The 22,650-nt window shown below is 41.4% G+C and overlaps 1 protein-coding gene across 6 annotated transcripts in view; it reads right to left on the bottom strand.

The window, feature by feature from the left end:
* Positions 1–5,556: 5,556 nt before the first annotated feature.
* The window catches only part of NEK7 (NIMA related kinase 7), a 78,320-nt gene continuing 61,226 nt past the window's right edge, over positions 5,557–22,650 (bottom strand). For 5 of the 6 annotated variants that reach the window (XM_033151428.1, XM_033151431.1, XM_033151432.1 and 2 more), the window contains 2 exons: positions 20,720–20,833; positions 5,557–9,929 (listed from right to left, as the gene is read on the bottom strand). In XM_033151428.1, coding sequence (XP_033007319.1) covers positions 9,819–9,929; positions 20,720–20,833 — 225 coding nt within the window. In that variant the 3' untranslated portion in view covers positions 5,557–9,818. Of the gene's footprint in view, positions 9,930–18,511; positions 18,771–20,719; positions 20,834–22,650 lie in introns of those variants that run through there. The other variant, XM_033151430.1, reaches the window with a different exon arrangement.

The raw sequence follows: 22,650 nt of genomic DNA, 5'->3' as shown, positions 1-22,650 counted from the left end.
GAGACCGCAGGTGGCCCGAGGTTACCCCGTGAACTTCGTTGCTGCACAGGGATTCGAATTCTGGTTTCCCAATTCCTAGTCTTACACTCTGACCACTATACTACATAACATTCATTCATTCATTCATTTGGAATTTCCATTTTGGGGGGGCAGGGAATCTGATGGTGATGATGATGATGATGATGATGATGATGATAACCACAACCCTGTTGCCTGTTTGTGATATCTGAGCGACCTACTTTCAAATTAAGCCATTTTCTAGAAACACACTTAGGGTTCAGCAACACCTGGAGGGTCACAGTTCCCCCCCCCTGCATTAAATAGACCATATATTGATCTGATAAGCCACAAAGCAAAGCAGCATGATTGGGGAAGAGATGTAGAAATCTGCCGACCTGAGTGCAGGAAAGAACTCAAAGAGCATGCATTTTTATGTATGCATGCATGTATCAGATTTTTCTATGCATGTATGTATGCATGCATGTATCAACACACACACACCCCACACAAGTTCCTAGCTCATAGGATTTTTTTTCCATAATCCTTTTTATTGGTTTTACAAACATATTATATATTTACAATTTATTACATATTAATCATTTAGTATTTTGGCCTCCTTAGGCCAGGACTTCCCTCAAACCTTCCATATGGTTTCCAAAATTATTCCCTCTTTGTTTTTATATTTCTTCCATATATCATTGCTTTAATATTCATATCTAACATAATCATTGCTTATTTCATCTTACAACAATATTTATTCTTTACTACAAAGCCTCTTGCAATCCTACTAACGTATTTAATTCTGTATTTTCCCTCAAATAATTAACACATTTTTTCCAATCCCCAATAAATTTCTGTTCTTGCTGTTCTCGAACTCTCCCTAGCTCATAGGATTAATGAAGATATGTTTTAATGTAGGCAATGTCTGGTGAAACACCCCAAAACCAGTATTCTGAGGGACAGGGCTTCAGTCCCCTACATAGTTCTCAACTCCTCCATGTGTAGCAAATAATATGTAAATATGTTGTGAGGGGGTGGGGATATAAAGTAAATTTGTGTCAGCCATGCAGGTTACAGAATTGATGCAGAATCTGAATTCTCAAAAATATCAGGCTCTCGGCAAGCCTGACTCTGCAAGGAAGCTCCCTTTCCTTCTATATTTCCCATCCCATGGGAAGGGTAAATTTGCATGAAGGCAGGGGGATGAGCAGAGAGGCTGGGGCGTGCAGTTTGAAATGGGGGCATGGATTTCTCCATTCCAAATCTGAATTTGCACCATTACTATTTCTTACGTACAGTCAGTACTTACCAGAGAGGAAGGACATTCTGCATGGAACAGCATCTGAACCAGCCTTACATAGCTTTCAGAAAAGGGCTTGGGGAAAACCTTTTTTTTAAAAAAAACTAAAAAAAAAAAAATCTATCAATTAACTATTGATACCTAAACAGAACCCCTATTTGCATTTTGAGGACAAATATGGAATGTCAAACACCTGGACATCAGCTTGTGAGCTTTGTAGGCCATTGGCTGGCTGGAGATGGAAAACGGATGCTGCAGAACATACCCATTTACTGAGTAGTAAACTCCTATCAGGCTCAATGGGGCTTACTTCTGAGTACAGTATCAGAATGTGCTGTAGAGAAGACTCTAGTATTGTCCAGCAAGGCAGATGTGCAAAAATAATAAATGCTTTTCTTTAAAAATAAGCACTTTTCTTTAAAATCAAAGTGCATGCATTTCTAAATTTTAATTACTAATGTTTATTTATTTTTATATTTTAAAAAAGCCAACTTAATTTTTAAAGAAACCCCCCCCCCCAATCCAATTTATCCCTTTAGATCAAGTCATTCTGGGGGTAGAATTGGGACCTTTCTTATTCCTATGGCGAGGAGGTGGCACCAGATAGGACATTAACAGGCACACGGAGGGCTGAAAGACAAATCCCATTAATTAGATCCGTCTTAGGCATATGTAACAAAGAGCTGAAAACGCTGCAACCCTCCCGCGGTTGGGACTTGATTTACAGGGTTAGCGGTCAGACTGACAATTGAAATCAAACTGCACGTCGGTTTCTCAACACTCCAGGCAAGTGGGTCAATTCTTCCGATTGGTTATCCCAAGAGAGGACTAAAGGGTGGGCGGGGGGGAGGACATATTGTGGCGTAGTACACCTGTGCTAGCTGTCGGATCAATAGCCTCTATCAGCAGGGCTCTATTTAATGAAGCCCGAACTGGTGTCACAGGCCTGCTAACAGCTGCAACTTAACACCGATACCAATAGAAACAGCCTGCAAGCCCAAATAATTGCTTCGTTCTCCCCCACCCCACCACCACCACCAAAGAGATTTATGAACATATTGTATTGTGTGCCTAAGACAGCCGGCTGTCAAGCCCTTGGAAGTTTAGGGAGGAATTCTCAGGTCATAAGGAGGACAGTGAAATACAGCACCAAGATAGGAGGCTGTGCAGAGAGCAGTGGCTTGCTTCCTTTTTTCTCTCCATATAGATACGAGCTAATGTTGTGATTTTGAGGCTGTTGGTCTTATTTATGTAGCTCTTCTAGAACACAGCTCCGTGCCCCACATATGAAAGGGGTTATCTTTTGAGGGAAGAGCTCAGTGCTGGGTCATCGGTTTTGCTTGCAGAAGTGGTCCTGGATGAATCCCCAGCTTCTCTGTTGAGCTAGACTGTATGAGGCAGCTTCCTATGTATGAAAGGAAATTCTCAGAGATCTGTGAATATAGGGCTGCTGAGTTCTTGTCGTTGGCATCCATCTGTCTCGAGACAATGGAGTGTGTCTCCGGCGGTGGAGTCAAACTGCTGCATGAGCAACATGAAAATGGTCTCTCTGGGACGCAAGCCTGGGCAGTGTGCTTGGAGATCTGGGCTGCCCTGAGGACCAGACCCCCCCTCTTGGCCTCGCTGATGTGGTCCAAATGAAAGCTAATACGTTTGGCACAAGCTTGGCTGTAGGAGTTGCCGGAAGGAGGCGTACAGGTCACCACCCAACTGTCTTAGGTGCATGGTCTCCCATCATTCAGTCTCCGATGCTGGGCAGATCTGCGTGGTTCTTAAAAGATCAGCCAGTTATCCTCTTTGTCCTAAAGGTACCGAAAATGTCATACTGCATGCATTCTCGGAATATATATGTAGAAATGAAGAAAATGAAAGGAAAAGTGGCAAGAGGAAGGAAACTACTAAAAGTAATATCAACATGATGCCGGAATGGAAGCGGGGGGGGGGAGGAGTAAAAAAACAAAACAAACAAACTTGGTGTTTTACTCCAGAAGAGCAAAGAATGAAAGACCATGCCAGGACTACAGTTCCTCAAAGGAAGAAAAAGACAGCATGTTGTCAAAGGGTGACAAGAATGCGAATGGGAAGAGGATGGATTGGTTGTGTTCACCAAGACAGTCATCCAAGGGAAACTGGCAGCTGTGCTGAAAGATGGGAAATAGTGGGATGCCAGGAAAAAAAGTGCATGCGGAGCTGTGAACACAAAAACAAAAAAAAAAATAGCTGAGAGAGAGAAAATGCACTCTCCTTGGAAAACAAACAAAAAGATATGGTGCTTTTTGGGGGTTGTTTTTTTTTTGCAGCTGTCGAGGTAGCATCCTTGTGGAGCCATTGTGTCAACTATAATAGGGTCACGGTTAACACACTTTCAAATAGACACTCAGCTTCAGCACCACTTTCATGCATGCACAGGGTGGATATTTCTATTTTGCTCTGCTCATGACCTTCCCTGACATATCTGGTTGGTCATTGCTGGAGGCAGAGTACTGAGCTAGGTGGACCTCCAATCTAATTTGTCAGAGGGTGGTGCTATGTTCTCGTTCTGATCCCATCACATACTGTACTACAAAATACCATGGCAAGGAAATTGGTGGTCTGAATCACCCCCATCCTCACCTCCTGGGCTTTGAGTAGGTAGATGTAGTGACCATTACGGCACAGTAGCATCTCACGGAGTGGGGTTTTATTAGCCAAATTCAATACAGCGCCTTTTCTGAAGGAGACAATGAATTGCGGTTGTCGATGTGTTTGTGTATCTATTTGAAACAGTGTAATTCATAAAGACACATTTCCGCTCACCTTGTAACTTGAGACCTGGCGATTTACGAATGGAACGTTGATGCAAAACACAGGATCACTTTTGACCCATTTTTTTCAGATGTAACTTAAAAAACACAACTATGAAGGATGACCTCATTCTACTCCCACCTTATGCCAAGAGGACACAACTGCACACAAGTCCTCTTGTGCAATGTAATTAGCTTGCAGGGTGAATGGAACAGGAGGCAATCAGCTTCATTGGCATCTCATCAGTATGTGATGAAAAAGGTACATATACCCAACGCACTACATTGTAACATAGAACAAGCTACACAAACATATGAAGAGCGTTTGCAGCTAACTGTGCCAGGCCAGCAACTAATCGGTGGCAGTTACAAGCTTTTGCAGCAAACACAATTTGTACATGAAAACACTTGGTCCAGTTACACCACTCTATTCAAGACAGAGAATAGATTCAGAGTTATACCTCTCTACTCAAGATAGGATACAGAAGGAGAAAAACGGGATTTGTAGAGGGCCAGGACACCAGTGGAGATTATAGGTATATATTCCTCTCCATGCAGGATAAGTTATGCAAAGGAAGCTGATCTGTTTGCCTATTACGTTTATCCACCAGGTGACACTCAGTAAAACAACTATAAAACTAATCTTGCAATTAAAAGCCATAACAATCAATTTAAAATGGTATTTAAAAAGAAGCAGCAATCAAAAATAATCACTATTGGACAACCCAATCAAAATCTAAGTAAACAAGAAGGTTCCCACTCACTCACAATTTATAGATTGAATAACTCAGCATTCTTGGCACAGATTTTTTTAAAACAAACAAACAAACGGAATATAAAGATCAGGGTGTACATAGCTCTGGCCTTGGTTTAGGGTGATGGGAAGAACTTGGTTCAATGTTCCCAGAGTTTAATTATGCAGGTGGTGGTGAGGAACTTGTCCAGAAACCACGTTGCAAATGGCAGAGGAGTTGCTGTGGCCTCTATAGATGCTGTTATGCAATCCCTGCATGTAGTTCCGCCCCCCCCCCAAACACACTTAGTAAATGTTCAGTGATCACAGGCTTCAGTGGCAGGCTCTACCCCTGCTGTACATATGTTTTGCTGCATATCTGCAATGTGCAAAGACATTGCTCCATTGAGAAACTTGCAAAGATGTCTTGACAGACTGCACTGGGGGGGGGGAAGGCTGCGGGGAGGGGGACCCATGAACTTTGCAAGCATCCTTTGAGCTCACCGAGCAGGTGCCTGTCTGCAAATGTCTAAAAGGAACTGTTGTTTTTGGGATTTCTTGGAATTAGTGCCCATTTTAAGGGGGTTACAGAAGATGGTTCCAAGTACTCAAATATTTATGTTGCTTGGGTCTGCCATCTTAAGTCAAATTCAGTTCCCAATAACATTTTCAGTAAACACATCACCTTGCACATTCTTGTAAATAAACCTTGAAGGGCAAAAAAAAGGACATCAAAGTTGTTTCACTTTCTTATTTATTTAATTTGTGTAGCCTTTTTATATTAAGATATTGTATAACACAGATTTCCAAACAAAGAGTACAATTCCTTGTGCGGAGAGTGGGTGCAGAAAGCACGACAAATATTATTTGGAATATTACAGTACAACTGAGTATAAGGCAGCAGAAAATTATACATGTTTTGGTTATCGATTAATACATTCATTTCAAAAGAGTCATCTACACAAACGTCTATTTTCCATGAGTGCTGAAGATAAAGTTAAGGCATTTATTAACTTGTTACATATAAGTATACACTGTCAGAAAGATTAGCCCTAGGTGACACTGAGTAAGTAGTTCTATTTTACTCTTATCAGGAAGTGTAGACTGGCCTTTGATTAGAATTGAGCTTGGATAGAATGAAGTTCCAGTGAAAATAATTCCACCTCTGCTGCACTTGAACCTATACTGTCTGCGGCTAGCTTTTTTTCGATTCTTTTCCTCAACCCTTCCACTTTCTGATACCTGGCAAGGAACCAGGCAAACAGGGTAAGATGATTCGGCAAACTGCCAACCCATCCATCCACCCTGCCACTATCTTCTACACACATTAACAAGCACCAGGTTTTGTAGAAGCGAAGTCACATAACTTCATCTCCTTTTCCACTATCAACTATGAAGGGAGCTAATGAGAGCAAGATGAGATATTGCACAGATGGAGGGAAAACCAAAGTGTGAACTGCAGCTTTTTCATCAGTTTTGACTGCTCCAGTAGCATTTAAAGGAAGACATGCTTCTGCTTGTGGCTGGCGATACCAACATGGGAAGTTTCCACCTTGCCAACCTGTATTATATAATGTCATCCTTCCAGTGTTACCAGAACAGTGCAAGAGAAGGCGTGCCACTTCTAGGGACTTATGAATAGGTCTTTTTCTTCCCTTGCTTTTACTGCAACTTGTTAAGTGGGATTCTCATATTTACCCTTTGGTTGCTTCCAAGTCCTAGAAGCCCTGGCAAGCAGAAGAGATCATGAACAGAAGGCTCAAGTGATCCACCGGCAGAGCTATCTTCATTACAATGAATTTGTGTGGCGTAGCAAATCGTTTTGCCATTGTAGAGTGCCTGGATGGTGTCGGTGCCCAGCCTGACCTTCTTAATATGATGTAAGCTTACCAAGCATCTCATCAGAAATGTTCTTTTTGCTGGCTTCTGAAATCAACTCAATTGGTCCTTCGACAGAATGCACCTTACATTATCAACACTGGAAGTATTTCTTTTATTGTTATTATTTTTTAAACACCTTTATTCTGTAGGCATATTAGCTTAGCAAGCTTCATAATTATTGCCAACACTATTTTCTTCTAGAAGCAGGTTTTGGCATCCCAAAAACATGCATTTTGTAATAAAGGTACACATGTGAAATTTACAAAGTTGCAATTTGTGCCACTTACTTGGGAGTGAGACCTACAGAATTCAGCGCGACATCCAACTAAACATGCAAAAGGTAAAGCCTTGGAACACCTGGTGAAAAATCATATTACTATGTTAAACGCAGCAGTCTTTCTCCCTCGGGCCTGTAAAATGACCTAAAAGTGGGTGGAGGGAGATGGGGTGTAACAGACTTAATGAAAGGCTGGAATACTTTTGCATAGTAGCACTTGGCAACGAGGATCGAGCGATTACTATCTTGTTCTATCCTCTTTTTAGCAAACCTATTTTTAGCCTCATTCAGGGTAAAAAAAAGGGGGAAAGTATAACAGATCATCCTAACGGAAGTGTTCATATTGCATTCACCTTCTGAATTTTGTAGGTTAAGGCAGCAGGACATCATTTCAACTAGCTCAATCACGGCTCCACGCAAACCCGTGTTGTGCTAGGACCCTGATCTAGGAGATTGGGTGCACAGTGGATCCCACTATTGCTGTGGGCATTCAAGTGGCATGAACACTTACAATTAAAAAAGCTCTGGATTATACCTGCCTGAATGGTGTCCACCAAGCCAAATGCACCCCACCAGCTGTGCACAGCAACCCATGAAGGGACTTAGTAAACCTTTCCATTTTGCTTCATGGTCAGGAGTAGGGAGATCTGGCCATGCCATGGCGTGGCAGCTTGCTACTGTTGCCATTTACTCACTGCACCCACGTCTCCCCACAGATGCATCTTACCCAGTGGTGGAAGGCAGCAGCTTTGATTACGGAAGCCGAACCTGCCTTTGGCTCTGCTCCGTGTCAGGCGACTGCCGCGTATCAGATTCACCAAGATGCCATGCCTGGCTTCACTGTTAGGCATTGCCTCCTGAGGAGTGCAGGTTGCTTGGCAGCCTGGGCATCAGGAGCACAAGAAGAGCATTTGCATTTTTCTGTATTATACAAAGTTTTATGCTGATGAGCCTAACTGCAGAGTAATAATTCACGGCTGCATGGTGAATTGGTAAAATCTGTGGGTTTAATGTGCACACAAAAAAATACTGTATGGCTTCATGTTTGTTCTCAGAGATAAATGTGTCACAGGTGGATTAAAATTCTGCCTGTCAACCGCTGTAACTGTTAACCAACCCACTTTGACACTTCATAGATTTGCAGGTTGTCCGGTCAGGATTTTAAAGGACTATGTAAAACAACACTTGGAGCTACAACATAATGCTTCCACACTCCACAACAAATACCCCGTTCAGGGCCGTGAATGTTTATTCAATTAATTATTGATTTCGCTTTGGAATATAAGCTTAATGCAAAAAAAAAAAGAAAGAAAGAAAAGAAGAAACTCTCTTTTTAAAATCTCAACTGAACGTTTTCGGGAAACAAAATACCCTTCTAAGACACATAAATTATTTAGGAAGCAGATGTCTGCATTGTAACGGACAATTCATATCAATGACTGGCTGCCACATAGATTGCCTATTCCTTTGAAGATTTGAATCTAGGTAGCCAAAACCCATTCCTGTTGCTGGTTTGCAGTGGTGTAAAAAGGAAAATAAAAGAGTCCTCTGATTCACCCTGGGAGCTTCAGCACAAGGAGAAGATGCCATACCTAGGACATTTCAAGCATTTTCTGTGTGATGGCCATTTTATATAATGTGTACTATATACTGAATGTTGCTGGGTGTAAACTAGCCCAGCCCTCCCCAGTCTGGTAATATCTGCATATTTTGGACTACACCTTTCATCTGTCTCAGCCTGGATTAACTTGTTGGCTGATGGGACTTGTCCTCCAAAACATTTGGCGGGCACCAGCCTGGGGAAGGCTGAACTAGCCTTTAAAACTAAGTCAATATATAGCATGAAAGATTATCTGAATAAATTCAGCCCAGATTAGGCACTTTGTCATGACGTGCTTAGCAATCCATCACTGAATGAAAAGGGATTTGGAAATGCTTAACTTTGTGGAGCGCCATCTTGAGACCTACAGATTGTGGCAATGATGCAACCAGAATCCTAGGCCCTGTACAAATACACCACTCTTTTCTGTTCGCCCAGAGGCTTGGAGCAGCAAGGCACAGCATAATACAAATACATGATATCAAGTTTTAGGTTAAGGTACTGTACAAGGATTTTAAAAACAACAACAGCTGACCAGATTTATTCTTTTTTCAGTGTTGGACAATTTCTCAGAAATAAAATAAAATAAAACCAATTCTTTTTCACATTCAGCAGCTGCATCAAAGCTCAACAGCAAATAAAATGGTTTTTTATCTACATTTATCTTGATGAGGAAAACCATAAACTGCAAAATTCATTTTTTAAAAAATAAAATAAAATTCTATTAATTAATTAATTAATTGCCTCTAGGGAAAAGGAACAATATATTCACTAATGAACAATAAATTCACCAATTTGTGCTGATTCATCACTTCCACTCATTACTGAAAACAAATGAGGAGCAGTTTCAACAGTATTCCTTTAAGGAGTCCACTGTTGTGCTCACATGCAAAACCGCAATTCTGATATGTAGAACAAAATATTATTCCCATGTAAAATCATTGCTCTTTATGTAGAAATAAGTGTGAAATTGCAGCTTTCAGAAGTCAGAAAGGATTTCCGGTTTTCTTATTTAGTCATGTTTAGAACTGTTCCATGTTTTCCATTAAAACTTAAAAAAATACTTCATTTTAGGTTATTAACTCTGTGACAAAATTGCTAAACATGCTCATTGCATGTAACTAAACCTTAGGTGACACAGACAAATGGGAGAAAAGGTGGAAGAGGTTTTGCACAACAATACTTGAATGATTCCGGTGGGTTTGCTTGTTTTTTTCCTTTCTCTTCATAAGCTGCCAAGTCTCTTAGCTGGTGGCGGTATGTGCATGCATACGTTTTGCTACATCATAAACATAGGTGATGTCCGGTCGCTTCTCTGGATCTGGGTTGATGCACATATTAACTAATTGTCGCAGCTAGTGGGGGGGAAAAAAGAATATTATGGACACTAGGAACAAAAAAAGGAAAGAAAAAAGTACTGTTTGACAAAGTTATTAGGGCCGTCCTTTTCTCCCTCCTCCAAACTTCAGTTAGGAGAGCTGGAAAACTACAATAGTGTGGCAGTAATGCATACACAGGGGTGTGGGTGGGGGGTTAGGGGAAGGGTACTACTGCTGGTCATGCTCCTTTGCCCACCTTTGGTCCCCACCGTACACTCAGTTCTAACATGTGGCTCCCATAAGCTGTCAGCATGTGACAAGTAGCCACACCCTGGGAAGCAGCTTTGACTGGCCAGATAAACCAGGCGAGGGTAGCTGTTGCGTCTCAAACCCTCAGAGTTAGGGACTTTCCCCTACATGTGAAGACAAGCTCTGGTGGATTGAGTGGATGAGACCAATAGTGAGTCCAATGGTCAAGGCAGCGGTTTCTACACGTGCTGCAGAGGGAAGTGAGAGGTAGAAGTGGGGCTCATCTAGGGAAAGGAAAACTCTGATCCTAAATCTCTGCTGCCCTGCGGTACATCTTTGGGAGAAGAACAGGCTAAGGAGTAAGGTAAAGGTAAAGGAACCCCTGACCATTAGGTCCAGTCATGTCCAACTCTGGGGTTGCGGTGCTCATCTCGCGTAACCCTAACAAATCTGGAATGGAGTCCCAAAGACGACTGTATGGCGCCTTGTACACTTCTTTCCAGCAACTTCTGCAGCCAAGCTGGTGCCAAATGTATTCCTTTTCTTTTGGACCACATCGGCAAGGCTGAGAGGGGTGTCTTGTTGTCTGGGCAGCCCAGAACCTCCAAACACACTGCCTAAGCATCAGTGTTGCTAACACAATGGTTTGACTTCACTTCTGGAGGTGTACTCAGTCACTGTCTCTTGAGACAGACAGATGCCAACAACAAAATGCATACAACAGAGGTGGCTAACGTGTGACCCTCCAGATATTGATGGACAACAACTCCCAGCAGTCCCAGCCCACATGGCCAAGGACTAGAAACCATGGAAGCTGTAGTCTAATTACACTGAAGGGCCACAAGTTAGCCTCCCTGGCAAATCAATTTAAAGTATATATTACTATAACCACTGGTATTCATTGAGTCATAGCTTATTGAGTCATAGGTGTTAGAGACACTTATTTACTCTAACTTGTTGCCTTAGAATATACAAGTTGGAAGAGACCCTTCAAAGACCACGAAGCTTTGTGGCCCAAAGTGCTATGAGCTGAATTTTCCCTTCAGTTCCTCTAGCAAGACTTATATGTAACCTGGTCGTGTCATGTGAAGGACTCAGCGAGGGATTCATTTATGAGCAACGTACACTGAACAACCAACACAGAGAATAATTCAAGTCCCACACAGATATATCTTATTCCACTACCTACATGGGGATGAACTGTGCCCATGGTTTTTAATATACTATACATGGTTACTGGCTTACTCCCAGGTAAGTTGGTACAGGGTTGCCAACTAAGACGTACTAAACACAAGGTACTGCTGCAAGGTCAATGTGCGTGGGATGCTTCAAATTCACTTCTACATTAATCTCACCATGGAAGTCACTGAAAAGGAAGCTGCAATCCGATGCACACTTACCTGCAAGTAAGTCTCACTGAACTCAATGCATGAATAGGATTGCATTCTTAGTCATTTTTTTTTTTACCTTGTGCCTAGCATGGGGAAAACTTTTATTTCAGATATATTAAAATGGGACTCAAGACTTCTATGAAATCAATCCCCCCCCCTCCACTGCCCCACTTTCCATTTTCAACATAAGAGTTGCAAAATAAAGGAATAGTCCTATGGGGATGCATGTTCTTTGTTATTAAGAATGCACATTCAGTTTAAGTGAGGCTTAACTTCAAAGTTCACAAATCCAGAAAGAGATGACCCAAGATGCAATAGGAAAGCTACATGAACTTTCACAGGAAGATGCAAGGGGTTGGTGATATATTGCAGCCGACAAGAGCAGTGTATTAGTAAGCTTAGCCAAGAGGCAGTCAATGGCTGAACGCTTTGCAGACTGCTTACATGGCAGGCAGGCAAGAGATTTCTGAGAAACGAAGGTTTCAGCTCCGCAAAGAGAACCCTTTTGGGCAGATCCTGAAGTTTAGCCCAAGGAACTTTGTAGTATGTAGTATTTCATGCACGCTACAGGTATTTTATCTACTGATGGGCTGCTGCTTGTAGGCTGCTATGCGGAAGAGGAAATATGTGTAAAATTAATGTTGTAGGACAAATTGAAAAGTGTCACGAGTTACCATTTAAAAAAAAAGGTAAAGTGTAAAATTATTTATTCAGTTATTAATTATTAATGCATATCAGGAATGTTTCCTATAATCAAGATATCATAAGTCTGCAAGGGGAAGCTGTATGTATGTATGTATGTACATATGTATTTCCTGCTGATCAAAATGGCTGGTTTATGCTGAAGCAGCAGCATGGAAATGGAAAAAATAAGTCGCTGCTTACTCCTATTTTGAATATCCTAAACACGGACTTGGGCAGGGGATGAAGCTCCAAACCTGGCATCTAAACTGCAGAAGAAACTGAGACTTTGGGTACATGCTATGAACTCTACGGGAGAGAAAGTGATTGAGGCCGACTCCCCTTAAATCTTTCCAAGTATGAACTCTGAAGTATTTGTCAAAGCTGAAAAAATTGCTCCCATCCTATTGCCTGAATGCACGTTACTTCCATGAAGCATCATCCCTAAAAGCACAAAGCACAGAATGGCAGAATGTTCTTTTCTGAGGTGTGTGGAAAGACAGTGACTTCTTGCTAAATACAGGGTTGCAATGCCTTTGCCTATTGTCAGGAATATCCATTTCCATAAAGTCAGGAAGGTTCCCTATTTAATATGGAGCTAGTAGCATCAATTGCATTCAGCTGACCTGGGGGATGCTAATGTGAATTAGGCTGAGCCGAGATGTCAGGATAGCAATATATTCTAGTCTGGTATGGGGTGACCAGCATGCTCTACGAAAGGCAGACTGGGACAGTACCTGAGACTGGGAAGGCTCCTGTTGCATCTCTGAGCAGCAGTTTCCTTCGGCTCGGCTTATTCTCCTTAACCTTCTCTGTGAACTTAGCACAATGACAGTATTTTGCCTGGAGCTTAGCCTGGTAGTGGGGAGCAGTGGGACACATTTCTTTTTACTTTAACAGGTTTGTCAGACTCCAAGGGGGGGGGGGGACTCAGTGTCCCTCAAGTCATAAAAAGGGACCAGGCCAAAAAAAAAAAAAAAGGCTGACACAGGCAAGCCAGTGTTTGGAAACTCCTGTGATGGCGAAGTACTTGGATTTAAAGCAGAAAGGAACATTGCTTATTCCTAAGCAGAAGGTATTCACCTCATGTATTACTCCTTAAAAAGATGCTACTAAGGTCCTGTTTTCACCCTCCCCCGTCAGGCAGCAGAGGAACCAACCCCCACGGCAGGTTGCCAGAAACGGATAAGAAAAGTCCTTACCATCTGCTTTTTATTCAATATTTACAGAGAGGGGCTTGGGAATGCAACCATTTGGAATAATGGCGTTGTCCCGAGTGAATCGCCATGGCCCTTCTCTCCCACTTCCTCTTTCGTCAACAGCACCACCCCCTTGACGGTTGCCGCTTAGAGCCTTACTTTTAAGGCTCGCCAGGTTCTGGGAGATGGAGGGTCTGGGATGCTTTCTAGTGGTAACATGTCAGCCAGCTGCTCCGGCTCTGCCTCCTCCTCCTCTCCCATTATTTCCCAACTTTCCCCCCTCATCTTCCTCTGAGCTGTGACCTCCCTCAAACCCCCCATTGTAATGTCTTCTTCTCTGGAAGGGTCAGGCTGGGGAGGCGGTCTCCACCATTCCTCCTCTGCCCATTCCCTGACACGCCGCCCCCCCCCCCCACAACTTTTAAGCATACTAATATATGAAGCTGCCTCATGCCAGGTTAGACTATTGGCCATCTAGCCCCAGACTTTCTATTTCCAAGTGACAGTGGCCCTCTAAGGTCTAAGACTGATGACATTGCCATTCATGACAGAATGGAACCTACAAGGCATTCTGCATGTAACATAGGTGTTTTATCACTAAGATGTGCTACACACACACACACACACACACAGAGAGAGAGAGAGAGAGAGAGAGAGAGAGAGAGAGACTGAGAGACTATTATGTCCACCCAGGATGGGGAGAGGAACAACCTCTGTAGGGATTTGTGACTTATGATATTGTGTTTCTAAGTAAAATTAGAGACTTTGCCTGGAAAAGAACCAACCTGACATTCAAAATAGTAATTCAAAACTTCTTAAGAAAACCATGCCCATCCAGTTGTTTGTGGGGGGGACAGGACACATCATTTATCTTCATTAGAAGCCCATTGAACTTTGAACCAATACAAAAACAGAATATTGCTGGGCATAAGAATAAAGTTTGTCTACTTATATTCTCACTAGTACAAGCATAAGAATGGCAGCTAATGTTACAAGGCTCTGATCATCCGGTTTTTGATAGGATAAATGTCTTGATCTTAAGCTAACAGGTGTTTGGCTACATACTTCATAAGGGAAAAAATGTTTTGCATTGAAGACTGAGCCAATAGTCACATACTTATAAGGGTCAATGGCAAAAAAGCAAATTCAATGCCAGAAGTAATTGAGAAAGCAACTGGGAAACTACCAGTAGTGCAATAGCCCAGTGCAAATCTGTGGAACGGCCATACTTCTGCTGCACAGTAGTGTGCACAGTTCTGGTTGCCCCATCTCTAAAAGCGACACTGTAGAGCTGGAAAAGGTCTGTAAATGGTTAACCAATATCATCAGTGGGCTGAAGCATCTTACTTTCAAGGAAATGGTACAATGTCTGGGCCTTTTAATAGGTTAGGGGAAAAGGGAAAGTAATGGGGAAGGCATGACAGAAGTGTCTAAAATTATGCATGGTTTAGGAAACATACATAGAGGTAAAAGTTCTCTCTCTCTCTCTCTCTCTCTCTCTCTCTCTCTCTCTCTCCTATAATATTAAAACTCTGCGCCACCTAATGAAATCGAATAGCGGGAAGTTCAGAAGGGATGAACGGAAGTGCTTCCTTAAAGGGCAAATGATTTATGGAACGCATTACCACAAAATGTGCTGACAGCTAGTATGGTACCTGTTCTTGGTCTGCAATATCTGGAAAGTGATGTTGCTTGTGGACTTCCCTCTAAATGTTGCTTCCATCTTAATGTTGTTATTTGGTGCGGGGGGGGGAGTGATGTTGGGGATCTCTCTCTCTCTCTCTCTCTCTCTCTCTCTCTCTCTCTCTCTCGCTCCACTATGCCCCAAAGACCATTTATGGATGATTTCTGCTGGTTTTATCCTGGTGTGTTTTATAGTGTTTGAGGAGCTGATATATTACATTAACTGTATTTATTGTAGCTTTAAAGGTTTTCTTCAGGTCTCTCCTTGAAAGGATTTGTATCCACCATAAATAAGCTGGTTGGCCACTATGGAAAACAGGAATCTGGACTAGATAAACCTTTTAGTCTGATTTAACAGGGTTTTGTGTGCTCAAGCAAGATCACCTCCCGCCCCCTGCAGTTTCTCCAATATGCAGCTAAACCTCACCTGAGCTGAGTGATCACACAAATGCCTGCTCTGCATGTTCCTTCTCCTTTATGGAAGGGGAGGGAGAGACTGAACATACTGAGTACTTTTGTTAAGCACACAGGTGACTCTTGGGTTTTGATAACTAGCAATGCTTGTTCCAAACAGTGGTGGGGGGAAATGCAGGTCATTTTCATTTTGGGACCCCGCTCTAGGGACACACATGTATAACGTTTTCCATCTCCTAAAGAGCATCATTAGCAACTGATTGGTTGGCAGGTATATTACTAGATTTGCCATCTGTCATTTGATTATGCAACACTTAGCTGAGCATGTGAAGGTCTCCAATGAAATGTACAAACGAATGAAACAAAAGACCACTGTGAGCCAGTTAATCTGCGATTGCTCATTCACACATGCAGGTCATCACTTGTCATCAATGCATGTATGAGAGAACTAGCTCTTATCTTCTGGGCATTAACAACCAAGTGTTCTGTTTTGCAGAACTCCAACAATGTCCTAAGGCAACGCTTCCCAATTAGGGGTCCGGCGACCCCTGGGTGTCCGCGGAACGCACTCAGGGGGTCCGCAACCCCATCCTTTCCCTCCCTCCAAGCTAATTTTTTTTGTCATTTTTGCATGGTAATATCAAAAGTTTTATGATCTGTTTTAGCACTGTGTGGTTTTTCAATATATTGGCCAAAATTGATTTTGAAATCACACCGCGATAACAATTTTGACAATACGTAGCAAACAATATATTGCTCCTCACGCGAGGGAGAGCAATTTCAAGGCACCAACCAATATCGCATGATGATCTAAGCTGCCTTCCCTCATGCTGAGGGAAAACAGGGCAGCTGATCTCCCTCACTTCAAGACACCGGGTACTACCTTCCCCTGGCACTGAGGCGGAGCAGATTTTCTCAGCCAGCAGGGAAGCAGAAGCAGCCACAGTGGACTTGCATCTTCGCTGGCTGCTCTGCTGACGGTGGCTTGATGCACCCCCTCCCACTCAAACCATGGGGTGGAGATGACTCCCCTTCCTCTCCTCCCCCCACCCACCTGATCTCTGTGACTGCTCCTTCCCTCATCCCCAATCTCCAATTTCAGACATTGTGATATATCGGAATACCATGATGTGCAGCTGCCGATATATCACAATGTTGGAAACCAGATATCGCTCAACCCAAGTCTGTTTTTTAGTATACCTAAAATCCTTTACTTACTAAGGGCTAACCCACATTTTGTTCCAAAAATTGCTTTGCAGAGGTATTATTATTATATTAATTAATTAATTAAATTTATATACCACCCTATACCCAGGGGTCTCAGGGCGGGTCACAGAATAAACTACTGTAACTACCATAGTTATCATTTTTTTCAAAAGTAGGGGGTTCATGGCTTGGCTTTTGAAAAATAGGGGTTCTCAGTAATTAGCTAATTGGGAACCACTGTCCGAAGGAACTTAAATGCACCTGCCAATGTCCACATTACGAAAGCCACGTGGTCAGTGTAAAGAATAAAATAAGAACAGCACGAAATAAAAGATAACTGTAAACTTTGGGTAAAACAATCTCACTGCCATCAAATTCTTCCACATCATCATTGATAGAGAAAATAAAAAGGAAAGGGTCCCAAAGGCAACCCTGGCAGACTCTTCTGCAAGTGGAATTCTCATTAGTATCTAGGGTAGGGTTTTTTCATTGTATCCATATATTTATTTGTTGCAGTCAAAGCTAACTTTGGAATATGTCTTACTAGGATTGTAGAAAAGGGATGTTTCAAATTAGTGCTCAGAACACATTGATTTGTAAGAAAAGACTGGGTCCCCCCCCCCAATATGTCCCCCCCACCAAATAAATTCAATGAAAGCAAAGAATGAACAAAATCAAAAAGCAATTTGCAGATTTTGAAACCTTTGTGGCAATTAGATAAGCTTCAATATACTGAAATGAGACCTCTCCACCCTTTTGATTCAGCAGCTGTGGTGTTATGGAAGGCCTAGGAACATTCCAACCACTCAAAAATAAAATAAAATAAAAAGTAGTTGTCAGCATGATAGGTTTAAGGAACCAGCAGAACTTTTGGTAGGAAGGAGTTCAGAGAAGGAAGGAGGTAGCATTGCCACAACTGAGTATGCAAACAGTGTGCACTGTCATGGCATGTGAAGAAGGGTGCTAGTAGACCAAAAGGGTTTGTATTAACACAAGCACACACATCAGATCCAGAACCCAGAAAAAAAACAAATGCAATTGATGATTTCACTGCCAAAAAGAAAGAAAAAAAGTATATCTGTTTTAGAAACTGATCTTAAGAGTACTATTTTGTGGTTAAGGGGTTTATTTCTTTTTTAAATGTTCTTCTGTGAAAGCAGACAGAAGCTGATGCAAAGTAATTTTATTCCTTCATAAAATTTATTCGCATAAAAAATTCAAGCGGATTTTGTTGTTCAGTGATCCCTGAACTCAGCAGCTCAACCAAGTGCACTTTTCAACCTGGATAACGGGTTTGAAGTCTAAATTTTCGAGAAGTCTTTAGGATGCTGCTGGAGTCTGACAGACACACTTTAGCCTATTTCCTCCTCTGCAGTTTCAAGTTCTATACAAGACTTTCAAAATTAAAACTATATTATTAGAGGCAGAGAGAAAAATCTTAAAATATATTTCATTTAAAAATGTTTTACACCACATATGATTTTTAAGGGACAATGGGTTCAAAGCAACACCATCTGCTCTGAAGGCCACTTCTTTTCTTAAGAAATTATTTATTAACGGAACAGCACAATTTGTTGTCTTTATGCTGTTGGATGGATAAATGATTTTTTTAAAGGGTGTTAATGTAAATCTCCCTGTTTGTGCATAGGAAAAATATACAACATGGGGTTTTTGTGTGTGCGTGTGTGTGTGCGCGCACGTGTGTGTGTGTGTGTGTGTGTGTGTGTGTGTGATTCCACCCACCCCTTCCTAACCTGGAACTATGCAAACTAAGTTAATGGGAAAAAGGTGGAATCTTATTTCTCTTTCCCAGTACCAAGACCTTCTAACAGAGCTGGACTTTGATATTTGCCCCTTGGCTGAGAATCCATATATCCAACTTCACACTTAGCTGCAGTGAAGTAGCCCTCCAGGCAGGCCGACTTCAACGAACCACTAGTGGCATCATCATTAAAATCCTGCTGAAGGTCACCATGGCAACCGCCTGCTGAGGCTTCACTGCTGCACTCGGCATCTCCTAATCAGCTACCATGTGAAATGCAAATTCAGACAGTCTGAAAATTAGTCAAGAAGAATAGAGGATGAGGATGCAGATACGTGAAATATTCATGCGCTTCGTGGAAAAAGGAAGACAGCATGAATGACACAACAAAGAACGGCCCCTGACATTCTTGCTATCATTTTGCATTATTGTTCACACCCTACTGTATTTCTAGGCCTCCGGTTCTGAAGTTGCCTATATGAAGTGCCATATTTATATTCCACAAAAACGTAATAATTAAAAACGGCCACTGGAAAAAAAGAGTTAATTAGGAAGACTACATTAAGTAAAGGTTTCACAAATTAATGGGTGGTAAATCTCCACCTCAAAAAGTAATTCTAATCATCTTTCCAAAAACACAACAAAAAACCCCGCTCTGTGTTCCAATTGTCACTATAATAAAAATACAAATTGTCACACTATATATGACAAAGAATGTTTAAAAGACCAAAAATTCCTGGACTGCAATCTTTTATTAATAATCAAAATCTTGAAAGCAAGAGGATTCAAGGTTTTGAATTACAAGTTACTCCCCATTCTGTAAGCAGCGCAAAGCTTTAATACTTACAAAACATATTTCAGAGAGGACATTTATGTGCATTTCAACATAATCTTTAATTCATGTACACTGAACTAGAATAAGTTACTGTAGCCTCTTTGTTGGCTTGCAGCTGCTATTATCTTACCTAGTTCAAACTTTGAGAATATTTCATTACAAGATAAAAGAATTACACATACACAATCATACACACACACTTTTTCATATACCGATGGAACGTATGTTCTTCATATGCCTTCTTGCATTAGTTAGCAAGAACGTTTTTTACATATGCTTTTGCTGCTAATCATTATTTTGCAATCCTCACCATCTAAATCAAAATGAATTATCAGTAGCACAAGTTCACCACTGCGGGAACAGCAATATGGCCTTAATCCTTGACTCTCAGTGCATGGTCCTCTCCTGCAATGGCATAGAATGAAGATGCAGAGAAGCCTCTGTACCGCAGACTGGAACCCTGTGTTTTCTACAGGTATACAAAGATGTGTACACATTCTGCCATAGAGAATGGAAGGGATATACAGGGTTCCCATTCCATGCCCAGCACCTTCTCTTTGAGCTTAAGCTCCTTGACTTTCCTTGATAGGAAAGTTTTGGTCAGGAATAAGAAACTCACATTATGCCTTATGGTAATCTATATGGCTTTAGGGTAATCCATGCATGGGGACTAAGCCTGTGCAGGTATTATTTCTACAATAATGAATGCATGCATCCTTTATGGGGTTCAGGGGAAACATGGCTATGACATGAGAATGCCTAATTACCTTTGGACCACATCTATGTTGGCAGGTGAACTGGTGGGGAGCCTCATTCCTCCATGAAGTTATCAGAAGGGTGATTAGTTCTCATGAGAACACCAGGGGAAGATGAATTCAGAAGGCACTTGCTAGCACAAGATAATACCAATGCTCCCATACAGGTGAATAAAAGAAAATCCTGCTGTTCATTTGTAGCCAACCTAAGCAGATGGTATAAAGGGTTTGGGTTTTCTGCATCCACTGTGAGTGGTTTCTCCTACACAGCACCATTCAAATTTTAATCTCTTGTATTAGCAGAAGGAGACAGGACCACTCTAAAGTATCATGTATTGCCTTACAGCCATCTCCTTCGACTCTTCTGCATGTGGAAATTCCAGCTTCAAACCTGCCACAATGTTGAAAGCACACCATTCTCTTGAGGAAGCATATTCAGGGATCAAGGGAAAAAGCTGGCACACTGTTGAGCCCACAATACAAACAAGAAGGTCATGAAGACGTTCTCATGCATAAGCTATGCTTGTGCAAGGACATACCCAGATCCCAGTATAAGCTGGAAACTTGTTTTTTTTTTAAGGCACTATTCAATATTCATCAAGTACTCATGCCTCTACTTTCAAATATACCACAGAGATTGATGCTACTTACTTCTTCTGAGTAGTGATCTGATGGAAGAGGCGGATAGTCACATTGTTCAATCTTTTTACATAAGGAATACAGGTTCATTTTGTCACCATAGAATGGACTCTGCAGTGCAGCCATCTGTATGGAATTAAAACAAAACAAAATGTATCTTGGATTTTTATTTTGTGTGTGTGGTTAGGAGGAATATTATTTCACATAAGTATATTTTCAAGGAGCTACTTTTTGTTTCGAAAGGCCCAGTTTATTTTTTAAATGGAAAACATGATATGTCAACTTCTTGTGTTCTTCGCTGCCCTTAATTTCATTGTATTTGTTTTTCATTTGTTTTTTGAAGGGTATGTGCCTAATGCAAGTGAAGCTAGTTTCTGTAATGTTACAGTCTGTTTATATATTTAACTGATGTCTTTCTGAAACCAGGTTATTTACCAATGCTGACTTTGTAGGACTCCCCATTCCCTAATTCAGAAACAGAATGGGTTTTCAAAACCAGTTTGTGATATGGCATGATGGCTGAAAATGTTTAAAATCCCACTGGGGGATCCCACTGTAACCCCCATGAGTGCAGCTAAATTGTTCTTCGGATCCTGACCATTTTCCTTCTAAATGATCATCTATGCTTTAAATGAAATATTGCTGTGTGGCTTACAAAGCCATAAAGTACTTTTGCAAACTATTTATTTCCATTTGGAGCCCACCTTCTTTTTTGGAACTTTGTGCAAGTTTCAGTTTACAGAGGACACCACCATGGGTGAGTAAGACCACACTGAAATAAGTTGAGTCATCCATGTTTTGCTTGAACTCCCAATTGTTTTTGTAGACCCTGGACAATTCATCAATCTGGAAAGGAGGCTGCCTTATACTACCTCAGGCTGCTGGGTCCATCTACCCGAATGTTGTCTACACTGACAGGTAGCAGCCCTTTAGAATTTCAGACAACAGACTTTCCCATCCCTACCTGGTTATGCTAAGGGCTTAATCTGAGACCATTTGCATGCAAAGTAGATGCCTTACTACTGAACTATGGCCATTACCCAAAGGATACAGTCCCTGGCGACTGTGAGGATAATGCTAAAATCTATCCTAAGCCTAATCTTTTGGCTGGTTTCAGAAACTTTAACCCTTTTGCTTTTCATGCATATACTACTCTCTTTGTTACCATTTGGCTTTTTAAAATTTGCCACTTCACTATCTGCTTAGTTCTTAAAAATGTAATTTCTAAATTTAAGGCAAGAAAGCAATTTTCTATTTAAAACTGGTTTCAGCAGGATGCAATTTGGTGCAGAACTTGATACCTGCATCAACACTTGATTTAATATGAATACAAATCCTCACAGGCATGCTATGTTGCAGGCATGATTCTGGTTTCATGTACACTTAAGAAATTTAACATTATCTTTTGGCAAGGAACCTTTAAAGTAAGAACTTTAAAATATCATTAGTGCACCTATTTTTTGTTTGAAGATAGCCCGACTTTACAAAGGCAAACAAATACCGTGGTGGGATTACTAACTTTACAGGGATATATATATATATATATATATATATATATATATATATATATTCGTACTGCCTTCCAAACGCTTTAAATCTCTGAACCGCAGCAGTGTGAGCACTGCTTGGAGTGCGATGCTGCCCCAAAGTCAGTCACCCTTTTCTACATGTGCTAATAAGTTTGATTTTGGAAGGACAATGTGTACATTCCCCAGACAGGCAGAGTGTGTGTGAAACACGCTAGTCCATGCTGTGCTACTCAGTGAGCTTCAGCAGGGACAGGACAAGCTGAAAATGGCTCTCATCTGTCTTGTGGTCTTCCAGATAGAACATTTAACTCCTTCGCAACCAAAAGAAAGCTACAGAATTTTAGCCGCGGTGTTATTGATAAAGGAGACTTTGGGAAGGAATCTTTCAAAATGGACATGAATGCAACGATTTTA

The sequence above is a fragment of the Lacerta agilis genome, chromosome 6 (genome assembly GCF_009819535.1).
Source record: "Lacerta agilis isolate rLacAgi1 chromosome 6, rLacAgi1.pri, whole genome shotgun sequence".
Lineage (NCBI taxonomy): Eukaryota > Metazoa > Chordata > Lepidosauria > Squamata > Lacertidae > Lacerta > Lacerta agilis.
The sequence above is the reverse complement of the archived record's forward strand: the minus strand, read 5'-3'. Positions and strand labels throughout refer to the sequence as shown.